The sequence below is a fragment of the Xiphias gladius genome, chromosome 7, assembly GCF_016859285.1.
Source record: "Xiphias gladius isolate SHS-SW01 ecotype Sanya breed wild chromosome 7, ASM1685928v1, whole genome shotgun sequence".
NCBI lineage: Eukaryota > Metazoa > Chordata > Actinopteri > Istiophoriformes > Xiphiidae > Xiphias > Xiphias gladius.
Genome location: NC_053406.1, coordinates 4,668,376 through 4,688,080, shown reverse-complemented (window position 1 = coordinate 4,688,080; position 19,705 = coordinate 4,668,376). Strand labels below are relative to the sequence as shown.

Genomic DNA, 19,705 nt, shown 5'->3' with positions numbered 1-19,705 from the left:
GAAAGAGAGAGAACGAAAGCCGCAAAGTGGAAAACTAAAATCCCAAGGACTCAGGATGAAAACCGAAGATATAAATACAAAAAGGGAAGGAGGGAGGGATTATTAGGGGAAGCTGGTTGGTGACAGCATCCAAAACAAAACCACAGGCATTGCCTCTTTTACCAACAAACATCTTTTTTATTTTTGTCTCCACACCATTCAATAAATACAAAATACAAACCAGCTTCATGTTCATAAACAACAATGATAGAAAATTCATAAAATATTACTTAATTCAAAAAGGAAATAGGAACAATCAAAGCAGAGAAGCAACGAGATCAACAGGAGATGAAGACAAAGCTCATGTTTGTTAAGTGTTACACTGAAATAGCAACCAGCCGAGACGGTTTCAAACGTCTGTCCCGATGAATCAATGCCTACACGTGTGATACTGAGTGGAAATATATTCTTACAACTAAGGAAAGTTGCAAACTGAAAAGATGAGTAACAACATTTTTCCAAGTTTTTTTAAATATACTTTCTGAACCCCACTTTCTGCCAGTACGTTTATTGTGTTTCTGTTTTGCTGATTAGTCGCATTCTTTACTGGTAAAAACACACACACAAATACATGCACACACACACACGCACACGCACACGCACACGCACACACGCACACACTCACACACAGATGCGCACACTCACTCACAGACACACACACACACACACTCACACAGATTTAATCAATACTTTCCTTACTATGGCCAGTGAGAGCTTTGAGAGCTACAGTAAAATATGGCTGTGCTTCAAAAAGAAGCCCTGTCAACGAAATACACCTCACTCAGTCTTCACGACATTTACCATTTAAAATGCAGCTGGACGTCTTTCAGCTCCAGCGGCAAAAGAACCCCATTGACCAGCTGTGCTTTATATCTACACTGACACCTTGTGTCCTGTTGAGCTGCTTTGACAAACTGAGCGATAAAGAAAATCCAGCAAAAGTGGAAGGCAGGAAGCAGAAGGCAGCAGGTTTATGAAGTTGGTTGGCCCTCTTCATAGCTTCATCCCTTCACTTAATGAGTCTGTTTTCATTTGTTTATTCCTCCGTCTCTGCTCTTCTCTGTTCATTACAATCCTGAAGCTGATAACAGGGTGGGTGTGAGGTCAGGAGGGAGGGCAGTTGGGAAGACCCAGTATGGCTCTGGATTCAGGTCCATCTGGAAGGAGGGGGCTTAAATGGGTAAAAATGTTTTTTTGTTTTTTTTTGTTTTCATGTCTCCCCAAAGATCAATGTCTCCAGGTTCGTCTTTTGTCTGGAACTTTCATCATCAGGTCGTCTTCCTCTTTGGAATCTATAGGAAACATTAGACAAAGATCTTACTTCCTGTGCCTTAATTCGATTTATCTGTTTGACTGATGCGGCTTGAGGATTGATACTAGCACCGTGTCAATTGTTAGCACCAGATAAGAACTATTTTCCATGTGGGAAAATTCTCCAGGTGTACCAGTCTAGTCCCTGCTGGTGTCTTGCGTTTGTGTGTTCATTGCTCACCGACACATTCAGGACAGCACGAGCCCTCTCTGCGGGTGATGTTGGAGCAGGTCAGTACTGGACATTGCTTCCGCTGACACTTAGTCACACCATGCTGTGGAGAATGAGAGAGGAAGATGGAGAGTTGGTGAAAAGAGGAAAAATGTAGGCACACAGGTGAAAGAGACTCTGGGGTATGACAGGAATGCGCATCATAGCGTGAGATGGGGAGAAACAATTGCGCAATGTAAACTCCAGATCACCGAGTTTCCTATTCCATGACAGGAACGTCCTAATGTGAGGAAGTGCAGTCTACAATTTTGTTAGACTGAACAGTTTTTGTACTCAGGAACTGTTCAATCTCAAACTGGCCAATTGTGAAAAGAGGATTCATTTAGTTTTGCTTTTTTTTGTTTCTTGTTATACTTAACCTGCATTAATTGTCTTTTGGGGGCCACTCATGGGCAGCACAACAGACTGCACAACACTGACATATTATCACCTTATAAAGTTCATACATGTTAGCAAACTGTTGGTTATTTTCAAACCCGGCAAATATGGTGTGTGTTTCTGGCCACCTAATAAATGCAAGTCCAATATTCACTATTGTTTAAGCTGATTTGGTTCATATTAATGAATTAATGATAATTCTCTGTGGTTTCTCACCACAAATTGCCAATTGTAGTGACAAAACCAAGTTTCACATTGCACACAGTCATTTCATTCTGTTGTCATAGAGAAATATTGATTAGAGCCGCTTTAAATCTTAATTAGATAAAAGAGACTCCATACACAGGTACGACACATTTGCTGAAGTGCTGGGTACATTATGAGCATTTTATTTTGTTATGTTAAAAGAATTTAGTTTGAACTCTGTGAACTGTGATTCATTATTTACGTTAAGATCATATTTCAATGTTGTTTTTTAGAACATAACTTCAGTTGAATTTATCAGTTTTTAATGAGCTACCCTCCAGTGAATTTGACAACCAACAACTGTACTTATACATCAGCAAGTTCCCGCAAAGTAACAATATTCCTATGTGAGTGGTATTTCTTGGAGGCCACAATACTTACATCACACCAGCAGTTTATGCACTTCATCTCCCCCACCAGTGGTACCCAGGGATGCCAGTTGTCACTGTTTTGGTAATAGTTCTTGCCAAATTTGCAGTGCCTCGGGCCGTCTGCTTGCATCATGTCGCTGTGCTCCAGGCCTGTGGGGGTCCTGTCCTCCTCTGGACACTCTTTACAGCAGTCAGAGGGATTACGTCTCACAGGATGACTGCAGGTCAACACTGGACATGTCACCTTCTCACAGTGTACCTCCCCTGTAGATCCCTATGAAGAAAGTGCGGCAGCAGATTAGCTGCAATTCTCCTTTTTTTTTTACACACAAAACGAAGCCGACTTATTGCTTTTTTTCCTCCAAACAAATAGCTGAAGAGTCTGAACATTCCCCAAGAAAGCCCTGATGAGACATTTATTTATGTCTCAGTTTCTTTGGAGTCTCAGTTTTCTTTCTTTTCTAATACAAGATAAATGATCCATTAAAGGCTTTAGGAAAGTAAATCCAGCCAGATGTGAGAGGGTTTATTGATGTATATTTACCTTGCAAGTGCAGACAGCACATTTAATGTAGCCAAAGGGAGGTACAAAGGGATGCCATGTGGTTCCTGGGGCATGCATCTTCTGGTCTCCTTCAAAGTAACAACCTGAGAAAGAGAGAAAATATGGTTACTGAGGACAGTCGACATAAAATGCCTGAATGATTCAAAATGAACTTTTAACTCTAGGCAGAATTGAAATGACAGAAGCACAGCACAAAAAGACAAAATAAAAGAGAAAAAGGCTTCATAGGAAAAACTAAAAAGAAAAAAAAAAACAAGGGGAAGAAGAGAAAAGCCGAGTCAGAGACAGAAGAGGTGGTGCATACCTTCAGGATGCTCATCCACTCTCTCTGGAGCTTTCATGTCCTTGGGCTCCTTCCTCTCTGTACAGGAAAAAGGAAATGGAGACGTAAAAACAGAATTAGTTTTCAATTTCACGATTTCTGTCGGGAACACTTTGGGACTTCACCCAAAAGGATAAAATGTCCACAGAAACCAAAGACTCAAGTCAGCATATCCACTTTAAAACTTGATATTGCATGCATTGATACATGTCATATACGGCCAAAATCTCTGACTATCTCACCGTCACAGATAGGGCAGCACTTGTCCTCAGGTTGAATGGTTCTGGAGCAGGTCAGCACCGGACAGATGACTGGATCACAGATCACTGTTCGCTTCTACAGGAAAAATGCAAAAAGATGATGAGGAGGGAGTTTTATTTGTGACACAAGATAGATACAATATTTAGCACGAAAACATGCATCTTTGCTGTTTAAACCATCAAAGCGTTTCTTCCATTGCTGCTGTGTTTGTTGTCTTTACCTGGCAGCTGCAAGAGAAACAATTGTCGTAGCTGGGCGTCCAGCGGGAGCCATGAGCGTGGTGTTGATTCTCAAAGAAACAGGTATGAGGGTCTTTCTTCAGCTCCTCTGGGTCTTTCACAAAAAGGTCATCGAATTCAGCCTCGTCCACCTCCCCTCTGGTCCCAAACTCACAGTTGTTTGGCACATGGACCTGGAGAGCGGAAATGTGTTGGAAAAGAAAAGATGGGATAGTGGAGGTAGTTACAGAACAAAGGAGGTAGGTGTAGGGGTGAGTGAAATGTATTGACATAAAAGGGAGAGAAATGAAAGTGAGGCAGAGAAAAGAAAAAAGAGACACGGAGGTAAGAACATTAGAGATTTGATGGCCAAACCTGACTGCAGGCAGGTGTCAAGCCGGCTTGTTAATTGTTCCTAAATGCAGCCTTTCTGTGCTCCCAGGCAGATGGTTGTTTATATGTCGGACCTGTTTGCTATTAAAACAGCTGGACCCCACTGAGCAAATAACTCATCAACCACTACACCTGCAAAGCTGCAAATACGTTTGTGGGCAAGTGTGGTCTGCATCTGGGTGCATCTGAACCCCAATAAAACTTGACTTTTCAACCAACTCTCTCCAGTCAGACAGCACCTGCCAGTGAAAGTGTGTGTTTGTGTGGGCTAGTGAGCACTTAGTGAGCAATCACACAGACCCATAAACACTCAGATGGTTAAAGGAGGCCTCAAGGACTCTATTACTACTCTTCTTCTTCTGTCTTTAATCTAATAACCTGTTCTTCGTTACCTCTCTTCTGATTTCCTATGTAAAGTGGTCACTTTGCCTACTGATGTTGATAATATATTGATAATAGGGCAAGAGAATTTTGCGAAAAAGCCTAATAAAAAAGTAAAATCCTTTGTTTCTTTGGAATGGCTCAGAGATAGCCATATTTACAGAAGCAAATAATTTTAAAATTCAAAAACGTTTGTTTAATTTAACTTTAAATTCAGTTGGAAATGTGTATTTATCTTTACAGCTAATTACATCAAAATGTGTTCCTTTTATTATAACAAATCAACCAATTTCTAGAAGCTGAAGTTTTAAGCACAAAATGATCTAATCGCTAACCTCCTAGCCTGACTACGTTGCTTAGTTGCCATTTTATTGTGTCACGGTTGTAAAATGGTTGTCTTGTAATCGTGAAATCGTTGAGTTTTACTATAAAAGTTGTGTGTGTAAGGTCATTGTGTTGTGGCTGAGCTGTTGCCCAATTTCATTGTTTCAGATTCCACTGAAGCTGCTAATATTCATTATTTTGTGCCTACTGTTGAATACTTTTCTTGCCAAAAACTACCCACATTGTTTCCTCCAGAATTTGTTCACAACAGGATTGTTTTAACTCTCAAAGCCCAGGTGACTAACCCTGCCTATTGTATTTTAGATGGCGAAACTACCTTAAATTATGTAATGAATATATTAAAAAATCTGAACCATTCCAAAAAATATTTAAAACTTGCAAAAGAGCGAGATGTATGAGTCTAATAACAGTACATATTGTAAGTAAATGTGGATAAATATACTATTTAAATGTATAAAACAATTAAAAATTGAGGATTTGTGGCTTTACATACCCGTCCTCGTATTTCCCCTCGTGGGTTGAGCTTGGTGCTGACTTGGATGAACGCTGTTCCATGGTCCAGGTGTCGCAGTAATTCGACACTGATGTCCTTTAATACTCCCTGAGCCTGGAGCAGAGGAGAGGAGAGGAGAGGATGTGTTTCTATATGATGTATTTGATGTATTTGTGTACATTTGTGCATGTAGTTGCTTTCATTTGTGCCTATGTTTACACGGGTGTACCTGTGATCCATAGAAGCCGGTCAGCAGCCTCTTGTTTGTGGTGCTGCTGTCGTCTATCTCGCCAATCTCAGCCAGTCCGTGGAGGTGGGCATTCACAGTAAGGTCGTCAGTCTTGCTGAGGCCCGCGACAACAATCTCGTAATGCAGGTGACACTGTTTGTCCACTGACACCCAGGCATGGCCAGAAGCACCGGTCCTTACTGGTGGAGACACAAAGTGGCCAGCCAGAGGGGTGGGCAACTCTGGAGGAGGGAGAAATTGATTAAAGTTAGAGTGGCTCAGGCTTTTGGTGAGAATTTTTTATGTACTGCACATTTATAAAGCGACTCCATGTATTTTTGTGTGCTTCTTGAATTTCATGACCTCCCTCCCATCACAACCACCCCTGCCCTTCTCCCTCCCCTGCTTCCATCGATCCTTACCATGTCTGGGTGCCTCCAGACCGCTGTAGAGCAGGGCCTTTATCTGCCCCCTCAGCTCCCCCTCCTGGCTGTGTGCCGTGGCCACATTGATGAACAGCTCGTTCTGCAGCAGCATGTGGATGTGTCGGGCCTCCAGACGACTCCAGCTGCCCACCGCCTGGCCCGTGGCCTTGTTGTACTCCGGCGTCAAGTCGTACAGCACTGAGCGCTTGTTACGCCGCCTTGGCTTCAGCTCAACAGTGAGGCCAACCACGTCGCTGGTGAGACCTTCGACCTGAACCTGGAGGAAGGAGATTAGGTACAAATAATTAAAGCCGCCTTTTGCTTAAAAATGTTTCTTGCTTATTGTTACTTCACTTTAATGATTGAAATTTACTGCACTAGAAGTCTGATTTCACATTCACCTGCTGAAGAGGCAAAGTTTCTCTGTGCTGACCTTAAATCTGAATTTAGGATATGTACATACAAGGAGGATTTGTGACATTGCATCAAGTTTGGAAGCCTGTTTTGGTTTCATGTGTAACTTACACAAGTGTGATGTAGAAACCTCGACTTCAATGCACATAAACCGAGAATCAGCTTTTTCGGTGAAGTAAAGGACATCTTGTGTACAGTAGTTAAACATTTTAAGCAAAAAGTATGTTCATAAAAAGAGGCTCTGGATTTTTCAGTGAGGGAGGAGCAGATGTAATTTTAAGACATTTCTCGCAAGCTAACTTCACTTTTTGTGAACAGAACATCAGAAAAATTATTACTCAAAGCAGAGTATATCTGTAGGTCTGAAAACATGTCTGGAGGGGATCTTTAATTTATGTCGTCCATGTCGTCTACCGTAAGACTGGTGATGTACCCCTTTCTGATGGAAGATACATTGTTAAGGATTTCTTTCTTTCCTTCACACCATCAGAAATAGATCAACAATGCCAAGCCAAATAAACAGTAATGGGTAAGCTGAGCCTCTGATAAACAACAATCTCCCTCCTAAGAGTGACCAAAACCTTACCTGGTAGTCCAGTGTGCCGTTATCATGGAGGCTGAAGATAGCGGATCCCACACCTCCTGTCTTTCCCGGGGTCAATGCATCACCACTGGACATCACACTCTGAATAGCTAAACCAGACCAATGACAGATTAATATCTAAAATCCACTTCTGGGGTTCCTGCTCACATTTCTTATCTAAAACCATTTCTTTTCCCCCTCAGAGGTTCCCTCCCTTAAACTATAGTTGAGCCTGACAGCATGCGAGATGAGGCAATGATTTCTGTCATGTTAAAATTTGCTGGTTGGTTGAAGGGTAGGGGAAAGGCACGTTACTTTCCCTTACGTTCTGTAGCCACACACACCTTGTAGCCAAATACCCATAATATCATCCCTTCACCAAGAAAGAGTCATTGAGGGGACAGATTCAATTGAACCACTAAATCAGGGGGCGTTTCTGCTTGTGTAATTGTGTAAGACCTTGAGCCAAAAACATACATGTTGAGGCACTGTCTGGTGCACACGCACGCACACACACATACTCTCACGCACAAAAAAACCCACCCAAGGTTAAGCCTTAGAATGAGGTAACCCTTGTTGAATGCAGTAGGCTTAAAAAGATTGAGCTGAAAGGACAGGAGGGAATGAGTAACAGAGAAGGATGAGAAAAGTGCAGAGAAAACTTTCTGAAATGACATGGAGAGAAAAAAGCCAGAGAAGAGGAATGACGCCAAAGATACACAAAGAGAACAGCAGACGACGGGATAGATGTGAATGGAGACTGAAAGAATGAGAGAGAGAATGGGCAAGAAAAGGAGGAGAGGAGAGAGGGAGAGGGGAAAGGAGCGTGTTGGGTTTGAATTCTTCACACATAACGTCAAGCTGTTAATCACAGCACTGGAACACCAGCATGGAGAGTCAGGTCCAGCAGACTGTGACCTTGGCAGCACCAGCGTGTGAGTGTGTGAGTGTGTGTGTGTGTAAACGTCTTACAAAATAGCATCTCTATGCATATTGGAGTCTGTGCGCATGTCTTTGTGTGTGTTAGACAATTAAAATGCCTTTCAAAGCGTTTCAAAGTGCTGGGCACCTTGATGTTCGATGTTCATGTCTAAGTATGCATCCCATGAAAAGACCATGTGTGCATGCTTTTAAGGTTTCAGACAATTGGGCTGTCCACAACATTCCTGTGACCTCTGTCTTTCTTTGGAAAGACATGCATACACAGTCTTGGTGGCCCACCAAGTCAAACATGAGGTCTATAAACATTGTTTTCCCCCAGAGATAAGAGTTGAAAGGATGGAGAGAGAGAAAGAAAGTATTTATAGAGGAGAATGACAAAAACAGCCACAGACTGATGAGCAAAAACCAATTACAACGCAAAACACATTCTTAGCAACCTGTGTGTTTGTTGCATCTTCAGTGTTGAGTACCAGCTCTCTGGAATAGTGTGCAGTGAAGAAACATGCAGAGAAAATAAGCTTTCATTTAACCTGTGTAAAGGTGTACGTTAGCAGAGACACTCACTGTCACAAGATCTCCTGCCGGTGATGAAGCCGGAGATTTGTTGGGGATCCTGAGCCTCAGTCGCCACGGCAATCTCCAACTGACCCCGAGATAACCAGAACAGTTCGCGGCTGTTCAGGTCTGTCAGCACTTCTGCAAAATCTGGATCCTGCACAGATTCAAATAGTCAGATGTTATATGTGGGTCAGCGAACTGGTAAATATAAAACCATATTCCAGTGTAAAAAAAATGCCTTCTCAGTACCAGAAATGAAAATGTCACATATACCGTTAAAATCTTGTTGACGTGATGTTGGTACAACACTGACATATTACCAGAGTCACCAAGCCCCAACTTATTTATACAAAAGAGACAGTCTAGTGATTTGTTTCCAACTAAAATGAACTTGTCACCTTAGTTTATACCAAACAAGTGGTAATCAAGCTTTTTCTGGCATGCCCCCCTTCAGAAGACAGAAAAAAGTACTGACAAGCATCGCGGCTGGTGTGATCTCAGTGCAAGATGATCTCTGGTTTACCTCAATTTTACTCCATATTTTTCCCCTGGTCATCCACAAACCCCCCCCGCAGTGGCTCTATGCCACCCCAGGGGGGACCGCCCCCCAGTTTGAGAACCAATGTACTAAACAAAGATGAACTGAGTACAGAGAGCCAAACAGATCCCAGGACAGTAAAGGCACACGAAGGCATCACAAAGTCAGAAACCATTAAGGACACAAACGGTTCTGTCTCTTAAAAACACAGATTTTATGTCATCCCGCTTCAACTGCACTTAAAACCTGGGCAAAAATATGGCTTGCGTTGCCTTAACATGTTTCATATTGAGTAAAGTTGATTTTCAAGCAGGCAGACTGGATTCTTGCAAGAAGGGGGGGACTGGTCAGGACGCTGAAAAATGTTGGATTAATAGGACAGATGTACGAGCGTGTTGAAGAAATGTTACTTTTATGACCTCAGGGCCTCAGTTCAACATAAATATACATGTACCATAAATCCACACAGTGAGGAGCCAAAACAGAGCGGGAGCGGAGAAGGGGCTGGACAGAGAGAGAGTGACTTATATTTGGGAAAATGAGTAGATAGAATAAGGAAAGGGAAGTAAGGTGAGGAAAGATATATTGGGGTCTTGTGTAAATCAGGCCGAGCAGTAACACTGTCAGGATTACTGGTCCTGTAAATAACTTCACACTTTTAAAAGTCAATGCATTTGCTTGTCTGTGTGTGTGTTAGAGTCGCATCATTTTCAGGTAAAAATTACGCGTGCTATGTTGTTTTTACGCCTCTGTTACTCGGCAAGCCTTAAAATGAGTCAGTGGTTTGGTTTCAGTGTCTAGCTCGAGGACACTTGCAGAGGTCATGTTGCTAAGCTCAAACTTTTCACGTGTTTTTCACGGACAGTCTCTCTCACCACTAGGCTTGAAAGAGGCGCATTGGCCCTTCATGCAGTTCCTGGCAGAATTAAAACCAGACCCGCCTTTCATCACTCCTCCTCCTCCCTCCATCCATCCCAGCCCACAGACCACTAACCACTGACATGTGTGAGGAGTGTGTACACAGTCCATCCTCTCTAACTCTCTCCCTCCCATCTTTCCTCTGTCTCTCATCCCTTGCTTACATCTGTCTCCTGCACCATCTCCTCTCACACACTTTCTCCTCTCATTTAGTCCTCACTCTTCTCTACATCCATTTTTCTGTGTCACTTCTCAGGGTAGTTAGCTGTGATCGGAGCGGCAGCGACAACAGCGGTAGGATGTGGTGAGCAAACCACATCCGAGGGAGGTGAGGGGGTGGGGGAGGGGGTCAAGGACTCTGAGTGTGTTGCTGTGTCATATGTTCCAAACCAACAACAACACCACTCCTCCTCCAGTCACTGTTCCTCCTTCTCCTAGGAGATGACACTTTTCCCTAAAACTTCCCACTTGTTGATTTCCTTGTTGATTTACCGGTATTTCAATTTCTGAATATTTTTTATTTTTACGGTTAAAGAATTCTCAAACGTGAAGATAAATATATTACTAACAAAATATTGGCTAGCAGCAGCTTTCAGTGTTTGTATCAGCCTTGAAAAGCCCATGTTGATCAAACCAAAGGCCCTGGTAAATGTGTGGTATTACTCACGTGAGAGGTGACGTTGGCCCGGATCTCTCTCAGGATGTGTTGGCGGTACACAAGCTGGACTCGAATGGGCACTAAAAGGGGCTCTGAGGAGAGAGGAGACAGTTTTCTCATTAATGTCTGTTACTAATATCACCCCTTCAAAAATGCATGATTAAAGAAGGTTTATAGATTGTAAGTGCAATTTACAGAAATGGGGGTACTGACAAGATCCCAAAAGATGACTGGTCCCAGTGGTTTTGTTAACATTTTATTTTTCCAGGGATGATTAACATATCAGCTATGCCCTTTCACAGCATGTAGTTTTACAGGAGGAATGGAAATTCAGTGTATGCTCAAGGGAACTCTGACAGCTCATGCAGAGGGGTGATGAATCTAAATTTTGTCTGCTCATCTTCTTCTGCTCATCAGTGTTAATCTCTAGATCTTGTGACCCTAATGATCTATCCCAAACCTTTGAACTCGCATTGTATCTTTCTGTCAAACCTATAGTTTCTCTCCATCTCAGTGTCACCATATTCCCAAACACTTTTCCTTTAGCCTTTGTCTCTTCCCACTGTGACTTCCTCCTCCCAACCCTCTCTTCCCTCTCTCTCTCTCCCCGCTCACCTTTACCTGTGTGCTTGATGAGGCCTTGCAGAATGAGGATGAAGTGAAGGTTGTTCTCTGTATCACTTAGTGTCAACATGGCAATGCCTCCCATGCCTGAATTCTCTTCCTCAGATGTCAGCGTTGAACTAAATGTCTCTGTACATAAGACACATGCACAATACAATATTGAGTATCTGCATTCTCTTACAGGACGTCTATACAAATACATTCTCTGTAAACAAAGCCCTCAGTTTTTCACTACATTAATCCATGCAAGGCTTTTTAAGAGTACACGAGAATGTATACAATTCCCCTGATTTGTAAATATTGAGTTTATTGTGTATTACAACACAAAGACAAGGGCATACACATGTCTAAAAGGAGCATTAGAAAAAAGAATGAACCATGAGAATGCTCTAATATCCCACACGCACCAGCAAAAAGAGCTCTGTGTTTGATGATCTTTCCCTCCACTTCTTCTCGTCTGCTCGTTGATGTGATAATGCGGATGCGCATCTGTTCAGACTGCAGCTGTCGCATTAGAGGCTTAGCCAGGTTCTTCCATACTCCACAGATCTACCAACACACACAAACACGCACACAAGCAGGTGAAGCTGCAGTAGTATCAAGTGAAGACAGAACTGTACGTGGACATCAACCCATACTTGGGCTAAAATCTCAAAATCATTTTTCTATTTCTCTTGCTCAAGGAACATAAAATTTAGGCAAGCAGAGAAACACAAATCTAAACAGGCACCGACAACACATGCACATCTGCTAAATACATCAAATCATGTGATTGTACTCTTAACCCCAGGCTGCAAACCTTCAACATAAAACCACTACTTCTTCTTGAGAGTAGAGGGAAGAAATGTGGCAGTGTGCCGGCACCTCATAACTCAGAGTTGAGGGGTAATCTCCATTTTAATTAGTGATACTTTCTGTCCCCCTGCTAAGCAGTGATGTAACATGTGAAAAATTCTCTCTTTCCAAGAGTTTTGCTCCAGCAAACTCCCTCAACCCCCCCCTTCTTCCTTTTTGGTGCCGGACTGTTTTCTCTAAGGTCCTCTGGTGCTTGACAGTGACATTTATCTAAAAATAATAATAACGATAGGCCAGTTTCTGGGACCTGCATTTAGGGTGCTCTTGCCTCACTGAACAGAGTGTTGGGGTCTGAAACGGAAAGAGGAATGAACTGATGTGCCGTGATCGTGTCAGAACTGAGGGAGCATGTGGACATGCGGGCATTAGGTACTACTGTTACACCAACACTTTACTTTACTGATTTATCAAAATAATATGGGCCTTTTATTAAACTCAGTTTTGAGCATCTCAAACCTAACGGTGAGTGAGCGAGCGAGTGATGTTTACCGCAATCAGACAATCAGACAGAGTTTATGATGTTTACAAAGAGGCAATGAAGCAAAAATGAAGTGTCACTGTGTGTGTATGTGAGTGTGTTTATCATTTTATTATTGCAGGGTGAGTTACAAGAGAAGAAGTCAGATTTTGAGCAGAGAGTCGTGGAGTGAAACACTTTATCATACCAGAACTTAATTTCTCCCTCTCTCTCAGGTAATACACATGCATACATGACAAAAGCAACACTAACTGAAGGAAGATTGGAATTGCGATGCCTTACCATGTCTGTCTGTCCCTTGGGGACCCTGTACTCAAAAGCAGTGGTCCCTTCTGAATCCAGGAAGACTATTTTACTGGGACGGCCCATTCTGCAAAGTAAGGGGAGACAACAATGGACAGATATTTACCATATAAGGTTAATATCATTAACCTTATATACCATCAGTATGGTCATATACCTAACTCATTTATATTTTTCTTCAACTCCATTCCGCTAATTTCTCAACAAAATTATGGTTGAAACAATGGACAAATTGTGACGTCTTTTAAATTTGCTACTCTAGACACTTCAAGTCTGTTCTGGGATAAATTGGAGAAGAGCTGGGAAGTTAGGATTAGCAGTGACGCTGTTGTAGCTGTAGAAAAAGAAGAGAGAACCGCCAGACTAGAGCAAGAAAAAAAACAAGGTAGTGAACATTTCAGCTCGGACACACTGTGTGTTTTACCTCAGGTACGTGATGGAGAAGGCCAGGCTGGTTCTGGAAAGAGAGAGCCGAGCTCTGGCAACACCACTGGAGCTCCATAATTCTGTCCCCCCTGTCAACACTGCTACAAAGTCTGCAGGACGAGGGAGAAGTCAGGGTTAGAGATTTTTTAAGGTATTTTTTAACATATGCCATAATAAGCATTCCTGTTTATAGTGCTTTATTTATACTGTGTGTTGCATGACTGTAGTTGTTTTAATAGTTATCTTTCAGTTCTAGTCAGGCCCAATAAATTACAGATATTTTTGCCTCTGTGTAATGCTATACTCCTTGATATACCGCATTGACATACGTAAGTGTGTTAGTGGTCTATCTAACTGTCTTTAAGTGCTTCTGCTCACCAGTGCGGCTTTCCCCAGGGCCCATGTCCTCAGAGCTCAGGTAAGATCTGTCATTGTAAGATTTGTGGAGGTCATCCTCCTTCCCTTTGCTCTTCTCATGGAAATACTCAAAGTTCTCCAGTAGGGAGTCTGTCTGCTTCTTGTCATCATCAGCTGCAGAAGGGAAGGAAAAAAGTTAAATAAGCTCAGATATATGCTCAACACCTGTAGGTTGTCTTAAAACTACCGGAAAAGTGATGTAAATATATAGAGTTGTATAGATGTTCTATGGTTTGCCAATATATATAGCTATTGTTGGCCTCTGTACACTCGCCTAAATAAATTCTAATTTGATTTTGTAAAAATCTGAACATGTTTTATTTGTTTTCAATTTTCTGGAAGGAACATTAGTACCACTAGTGGTATTCTCGTTTCTAATAAAGACTTTTAGCGTAAGTCTCTGAAACTGTTTCAGTATTTGGCAAGACAAACCATGTGAAGCCAAACAGTTCAAAACACATTTTGCTACAATGCTCTCCAAAGTCTGGTGCACAAATGAGACTAAAGCATCAGCTGTCCACTTTTTCCTTGACTATGTTTTGGGTATTAAAGAATGTGAAACGTCTGGACGAGGAACGATTTAGAGGATGTCAGACACTGATTTCAAGCCAATGGTGAAGGCTAAAGCCCATTCCCTCTGTCCTCCTCACTTATTTCTCTCTCTCTCTCTTACTCTCTCTCTCGGCCAGGGGTAACTAGCTGGGGTAGTCTCTTGCAGCTGAAGAGCTTAAGGAGAATTGGGAGGGACACTGGCGTGCGATCCCAACAATGATCCGCTGTTTCACACAAATTGCTGTGCATCCTGATGTAATATCTGGACCTCACCACTTTTCACACATTTGTGCAGCTATCGTTGTTAGGACATTGCACTGACTTCCATTCATTGTGGACAGCCTGACCTAAACCCTGACCCTAACCTTGACCATAACCAATTCACACCTCACACCTAACCTTAATCGGGACCTCAAAAAATACGTTTTGCCTCATTAGGACCGGGCTTTGGTTCCCATGAGGACAACTGGTCATGGTGTTTATACAGGGAAAGCCCCAAAGAAGTAACAAAAATGCATACACGTACACACACAAACATACACAGTGACACATGCAGTTGGACTCAGTCAGCCAAATACAGACAACACTGACATGACCTTGAGAAAGAAAACCACACATTGTCTCTTGGTCACCCAAACTTTTATTTCTCCAAAGTTGTTTTCCAAGGAGCTCAGCTGGACTGTCTGCTTTCTTTCTTGGTGTCTAACACACTGACACACACACACACACACACACACACACACACACACACACACACACACACACACACACACACACGCCACCCACACAGCTCAAATCTCATCATTCCGCTCTCACTCTCACTCGTCTGCTCCACTGGGCATGCTGAAGGGCTTCTGGGCAGTGTCACTCTCACTTCTTCCCACTTAGCAATACTGTATCCTCAGGTGCACCAGTCATTACATACACATATATAAACACACAAACACACACACACATCATTTTCCATCACTTATACAAACATACTAGCTGCTTAGGTGCCAAAGGTAAGACAAACACAATCAACCTTTTCCTTAAAACTTGACCACAACACACACACAGTCATGAGTCTGTCCACTTCTTGACACACACACAGCACAGTGTTGTCTTCACAGTGCTTTACCTTTACTTTCCATTCCATTACCAGACACACATGGCATAAAAAAAACCCAATCTGCTGAATAACAGCGCAGCATGAAGACCCACCCTGTGTGTGTGTGTGTGTGTGTGTGTGTGTGTGTGTGTGCTGGGGAGCTCTAGTTCTCTAATAAGGTGGAATTGTGTGTGCAGCAGTGTGTAGAGAAGGTAAGTGGCAATGTGTGAATGAAGCTGAATAGATGGGTGGTACTTTCAGTTTGGGCTGGTTAGAGAAAATGTCTATTTGATGCGGCTGAATGGAATATCAATTGACCTGCTCATTGTATCCAGCAGCTGTTCTGAACACTAACTGGTTGACCCGGGGGAAAAGAAAAAAAAATAAAGAACTGAGAGTGCAACAGTGAAAATGGAGGTAGAGAGGGAGAGGGAAGGACAGGAAAGAGAGAGGTATGAGTCAAACAAAGAATAAACAAAACTTTGGGAAACAGGCCATTGCTGTGGCAAAGGATAAGAGCATTCATTTTTGGTTTTTCCAATAAGGTTTTTTTGTGAATTAAACTGTGAAAACTTGCTTGTTTTCTCATTTCTAGTGGAAAGCTAAAATTTGGATCAAAAGTTAAAAAAAAGAAAAGGAAAAACTGTTTTAATGTGAAAAAGCTAAGAGCGGTAGAGGTGAGTGCGGGTCAGTGGATGGATACCTTTAGGGCAGGTTTTACAGCAGTGCCCTGGCAGAAGGATAGGATCATCACAGTTGGGGTCTGGACAGTCCTGTTTGATGTTCTTACAGTTAACCTTCCCAAACACCTTGCCGCGACGATTCTTTTGCTACACAAGATAAGAGAAATAGGCGCATCATACAACAAGCTCAAGGGGGGTTTGTCACAAAGTGAGCCGGATATATATATATATATATATGTAGAGGGAGAGACTGAGACAAAACTTACCGTTTCGCAGTGGCATTGGACACAGTGCATGACACCGAAGGGCTCCCCTAGATCTGGGTGCCATGTGTCTTCGAGAGAATAGAATCGACCTCCAAATGAGCATCCTGTAACACAAACACTGCTGAATACACATGGTTATCTTCAGGGTCAAACATTGGGTAGTTGTGATCACAGTTCCTTGGCTCTTTCCAAACCAGAGGCAGACTTGATTACAAAGTGAAATTATCTGATTACATATGAGGTTTGTTCTTTTAAATTATACTAGAACTTATTATGGAGAGCAAAGAAAAATTCAGACGAGGCATTTGAAGTTATGAACTGACTTACATAAAGTTCCTGATATTTAAGAGAAAGAAAAAGCGCAACTCTCGGGCTTTTATTAAGTGCCAGACTGTAGGATTACAAACTATGCAGACTGAACCATTGTACCAATTTTCATATTTTCAACAAATAAATCTAGCATAGCTCACTGCCCAGGCATTTTGGAGGCGACTGAAACTCCCTGGATGCCTCATGAGTTTTGGGACTCAACCTTGCATTCTGTCTCATCTAAATGATCCATGCGCAAGCGTGGGAGACATTCAATTTTCCACTGAAAGATTATCAGAGATTCCCAGAAATACACACAATGTAGGCCAATTCTTGTTAAAGAGATTTTCAGATGTCATTTAATACAGTAAAGAAATAGGAAGTACAAAGTACCTCAGCAACTGCATCCAATTTACAATAAACTGTCTTAAAATAAATATACACACAAATTAAAATGATCATTACAGTGGATATGACAGTGTCGTTTTGGTTATCTACTTGAGCATATCAGATTTGAAATGAAACAACTACTAAACACAGAGTAAATACAAAGTCAGCTCTATTGCCTCTATAGAGGCTGCAGAAACACTCAGTAAAAGTCAGTTAATTATGGTTATTGTTTCACTTCAGATCCAGTGTGCTGGAGTGGAGTCATAGCTATAAAAAACACATCACTGTTCTAATATATAGGGACTGCACTGTATATTGATGTCACAGTAGATAAAAACAGCTTTTAGTGTTATTATTACTATACTACAATCATAATTGAGTGTTAGTCACGCTGAGTTACTACAGGAATATTATAGTGTTTTTTTGGTTAGGGTAAGTGCCTCTAAGTAGTGTGTGTGGTGAGTGAACAGTACACACACACGCACACACGCACTAAATGTCATGAGCAGAAGGCTTGCCTTGCTCACTGCTACCAACCTGGTTCACATTATTCTTTCATTAGACTGACTACACACTTTAAACAGTCCAGTCCGGTTAGAGGGAGCCAAACCGTGAGCCGCTCGCTTTGCCTGCCACTTCTGTCTCTGCTGAAATAAATCATCTCAGTCGAGCCAACGCTTGTAATGGAAAGTCGATTGATTACACTTTCCACCATTGGATTACAGGTTAAGGCGGCGGGTTAACGTGGAGTTCCCACGGTTTTGAACTCCAGAGCGCTTACCTTATAACAACCGCAATGAGCTTTGTGCGTAGGGATTTTTCACACATGAATCAAATGGCATTCACTGCGGTTGTGACTCAGATCTTTGCCGCTAGTTTACACAGGAGCAACCCGGGCATTGAGGGCAATTTTAAGGATACATGGAAATTCATGGAAACTGGGTACGTATGCTAGCATAGTGGGAGAAGTTAAGAGGACAGTTTTAAAACTCAACTTTAAATGGTATTTAGACATATTCTTAAAACGTGAGCTGGTAGCACTACTGAGCCACTGCACCGTTGCAGGCGGCTTGCGGGGGTCTGAACTCGGAGACGGAGTTCATAACCTGGCCCCGTTCGCGCATGCAGCACAAAATCTCAGACATCAAGGAGACAATTTCAAGTGTTCCTCTTTTTAAGCAAAAATACCAATAGCCACATACTTATACCCAAACTGGTAACAGCAATAGTGTGCTCACTAAAAATCCGGCACGATTGCAAGGTTTTTAAAAAGCTTTCATTTATACAAAATCTGGACTTCGAGAGTGATGCATTAAGCTAGCGCTCGCTATCGCCCTCCCTCGGCGTGCGTCTGGTCACAAAAATGGGAAGGAGGGCTAGCTTTGAAGCTTGCAGTTGTTGGTAAAATGAACTCTGCTTGTTGTATCGGATGTTAGCCGAATTATCGACTGGCTTCTAGTAATTTAATAAAATCTACAGCCAGTTTACAGCCACATAGACCCAACATGCCCAGGACTGGTCCCATTAATAATGACGCATTTTGAACGGAGTCTGGTGCTCGCTCTGTGGTCTCTACCTCACACAAATGTGCTGTGTACAAAGTCTAACATACAAAGTTTGGATCTATAGGAAACAAAGTCGCACTATTTTTTTTTTTCTTTAATAGATGGGTCGGGTTTCTTACCTGACAAGCCTTTGAAGGGCAGCGGTTCTCTCTCTGACTGGATAGGCAGAGCGGGAGACTTGAGCCGCGAGGCCGCTCCGGTGTGCAGCCACGCGCAGCCCAGGACGCACAGCAAGGAGCGGAGCGCGCGGGGAACCAGCATCCCAAACCCCCCTCTCTTTCCGCTTCTCCACAAAATATTTCCCTCAAACCGCCGATTGCGAGTACTGCAAGAAGCTGCTCTCGACTTATACACACTAACAAAAAAAACAAAAACAAAAAAAAAAGTAAGTTTCTTCCTTAAATCCAAGTGTCCGTTGTCATGTGTTTGAAGGTCCCCTGCTTTAAGTCACCCGAGTTTCAGTCAGGCAGAGGTTTTCCGAAGACAGGAGGTCGCCAACTGCACCGTACGTCTTTCCTCAGTACCAGCAGCCTCCTCAGAGCCCCGTCCCTTTCTGTTTTATAGCCTGCTTCCCTGACAGCTTGAGGCAGCCACCGGCCGGGAGGAGGAGGAGGAGGAGGTGGGGGGGGGGGGTGACGGCTGGGGGTGGGGTGGGTGATGGAAAGGGAAATCGACGCCCCTATCGATTCACCGACGCTTAAGATATGGAAACGAGCCTGCGTCTGATACACTTTGTGCCAAAACCTCCGTCACCCTGTTGTTACCGAAACAAATTCGAGGGCTAAAAGACATAGAATGAAAGAAGGTCCCGTAACTTTGAGTATCAGCTTTGCTAATGTAATATTGTCCAAAAATAGGGCTTCCCACTAAAATGTTCCCTTTTTATTATTGATTAAATATTATTGATTTAAAAAGTATAAGCTGAGT

The 19,705-nt window shown here is 42.5% G+C and overlaps 1 protein-coding gene across 2 annotated transcripts; it reads right to left on the bottom strand.

Annotated features, from left to right (window-relative positions):
* Positions 1–1,236: 1,236 nt before the first annotated feature.
* chrd (chordin) lies at positions 1,237–19,321 on the bottom strand. 2 transcript variants are annotated; one of them, XM_040131718.1, is made up of 21 exons: positions 18,898–19,321; positions 16,515–16,618; positions 16,269–16,395; positions 13,885–14,037; positions 13,505–13,616; positions 13,060–13,147; positions 11,852–11,993; positions 11,436–11,573; positions 10,830–10,912; positions 8,713–8,860; positions 7,210–7,316; positions 6,207–6,486; positions 5,785–6,026; positions 5,556–5,669; positions 3,946–4,137; positions 3,707–3,800; positions 3,447–3,503; positions 3,122–3,225; positions 2,588–2,851; positions 1,532–1,625; positions 1,237–1,331 (listed from the first exon to the last, which is right to left on the bottom strand). In XM_040131718.1, exons 1-21 carry the CDS (start codon positions 19,037–19,039, stop codon positions 1,267–1,269), a joined length of 2,850 nt encoding a protein of 949 aa, XP_039987652.1. In that variant the 5' UTR covers positions 19,040–19,321; the 3' UTR covers positions 1,237–1,266. The 2 variants fall into 2 exon arrangements, with proteins under 2 accessions (XP_039987652.1, XP_039987653.1); XM_040131719.1 differs by having other exon boundaries at positions 11,442–11,573.
* Between the last annotated feature and the right edge of the window lie 384 nt (positions 19,322–19,705).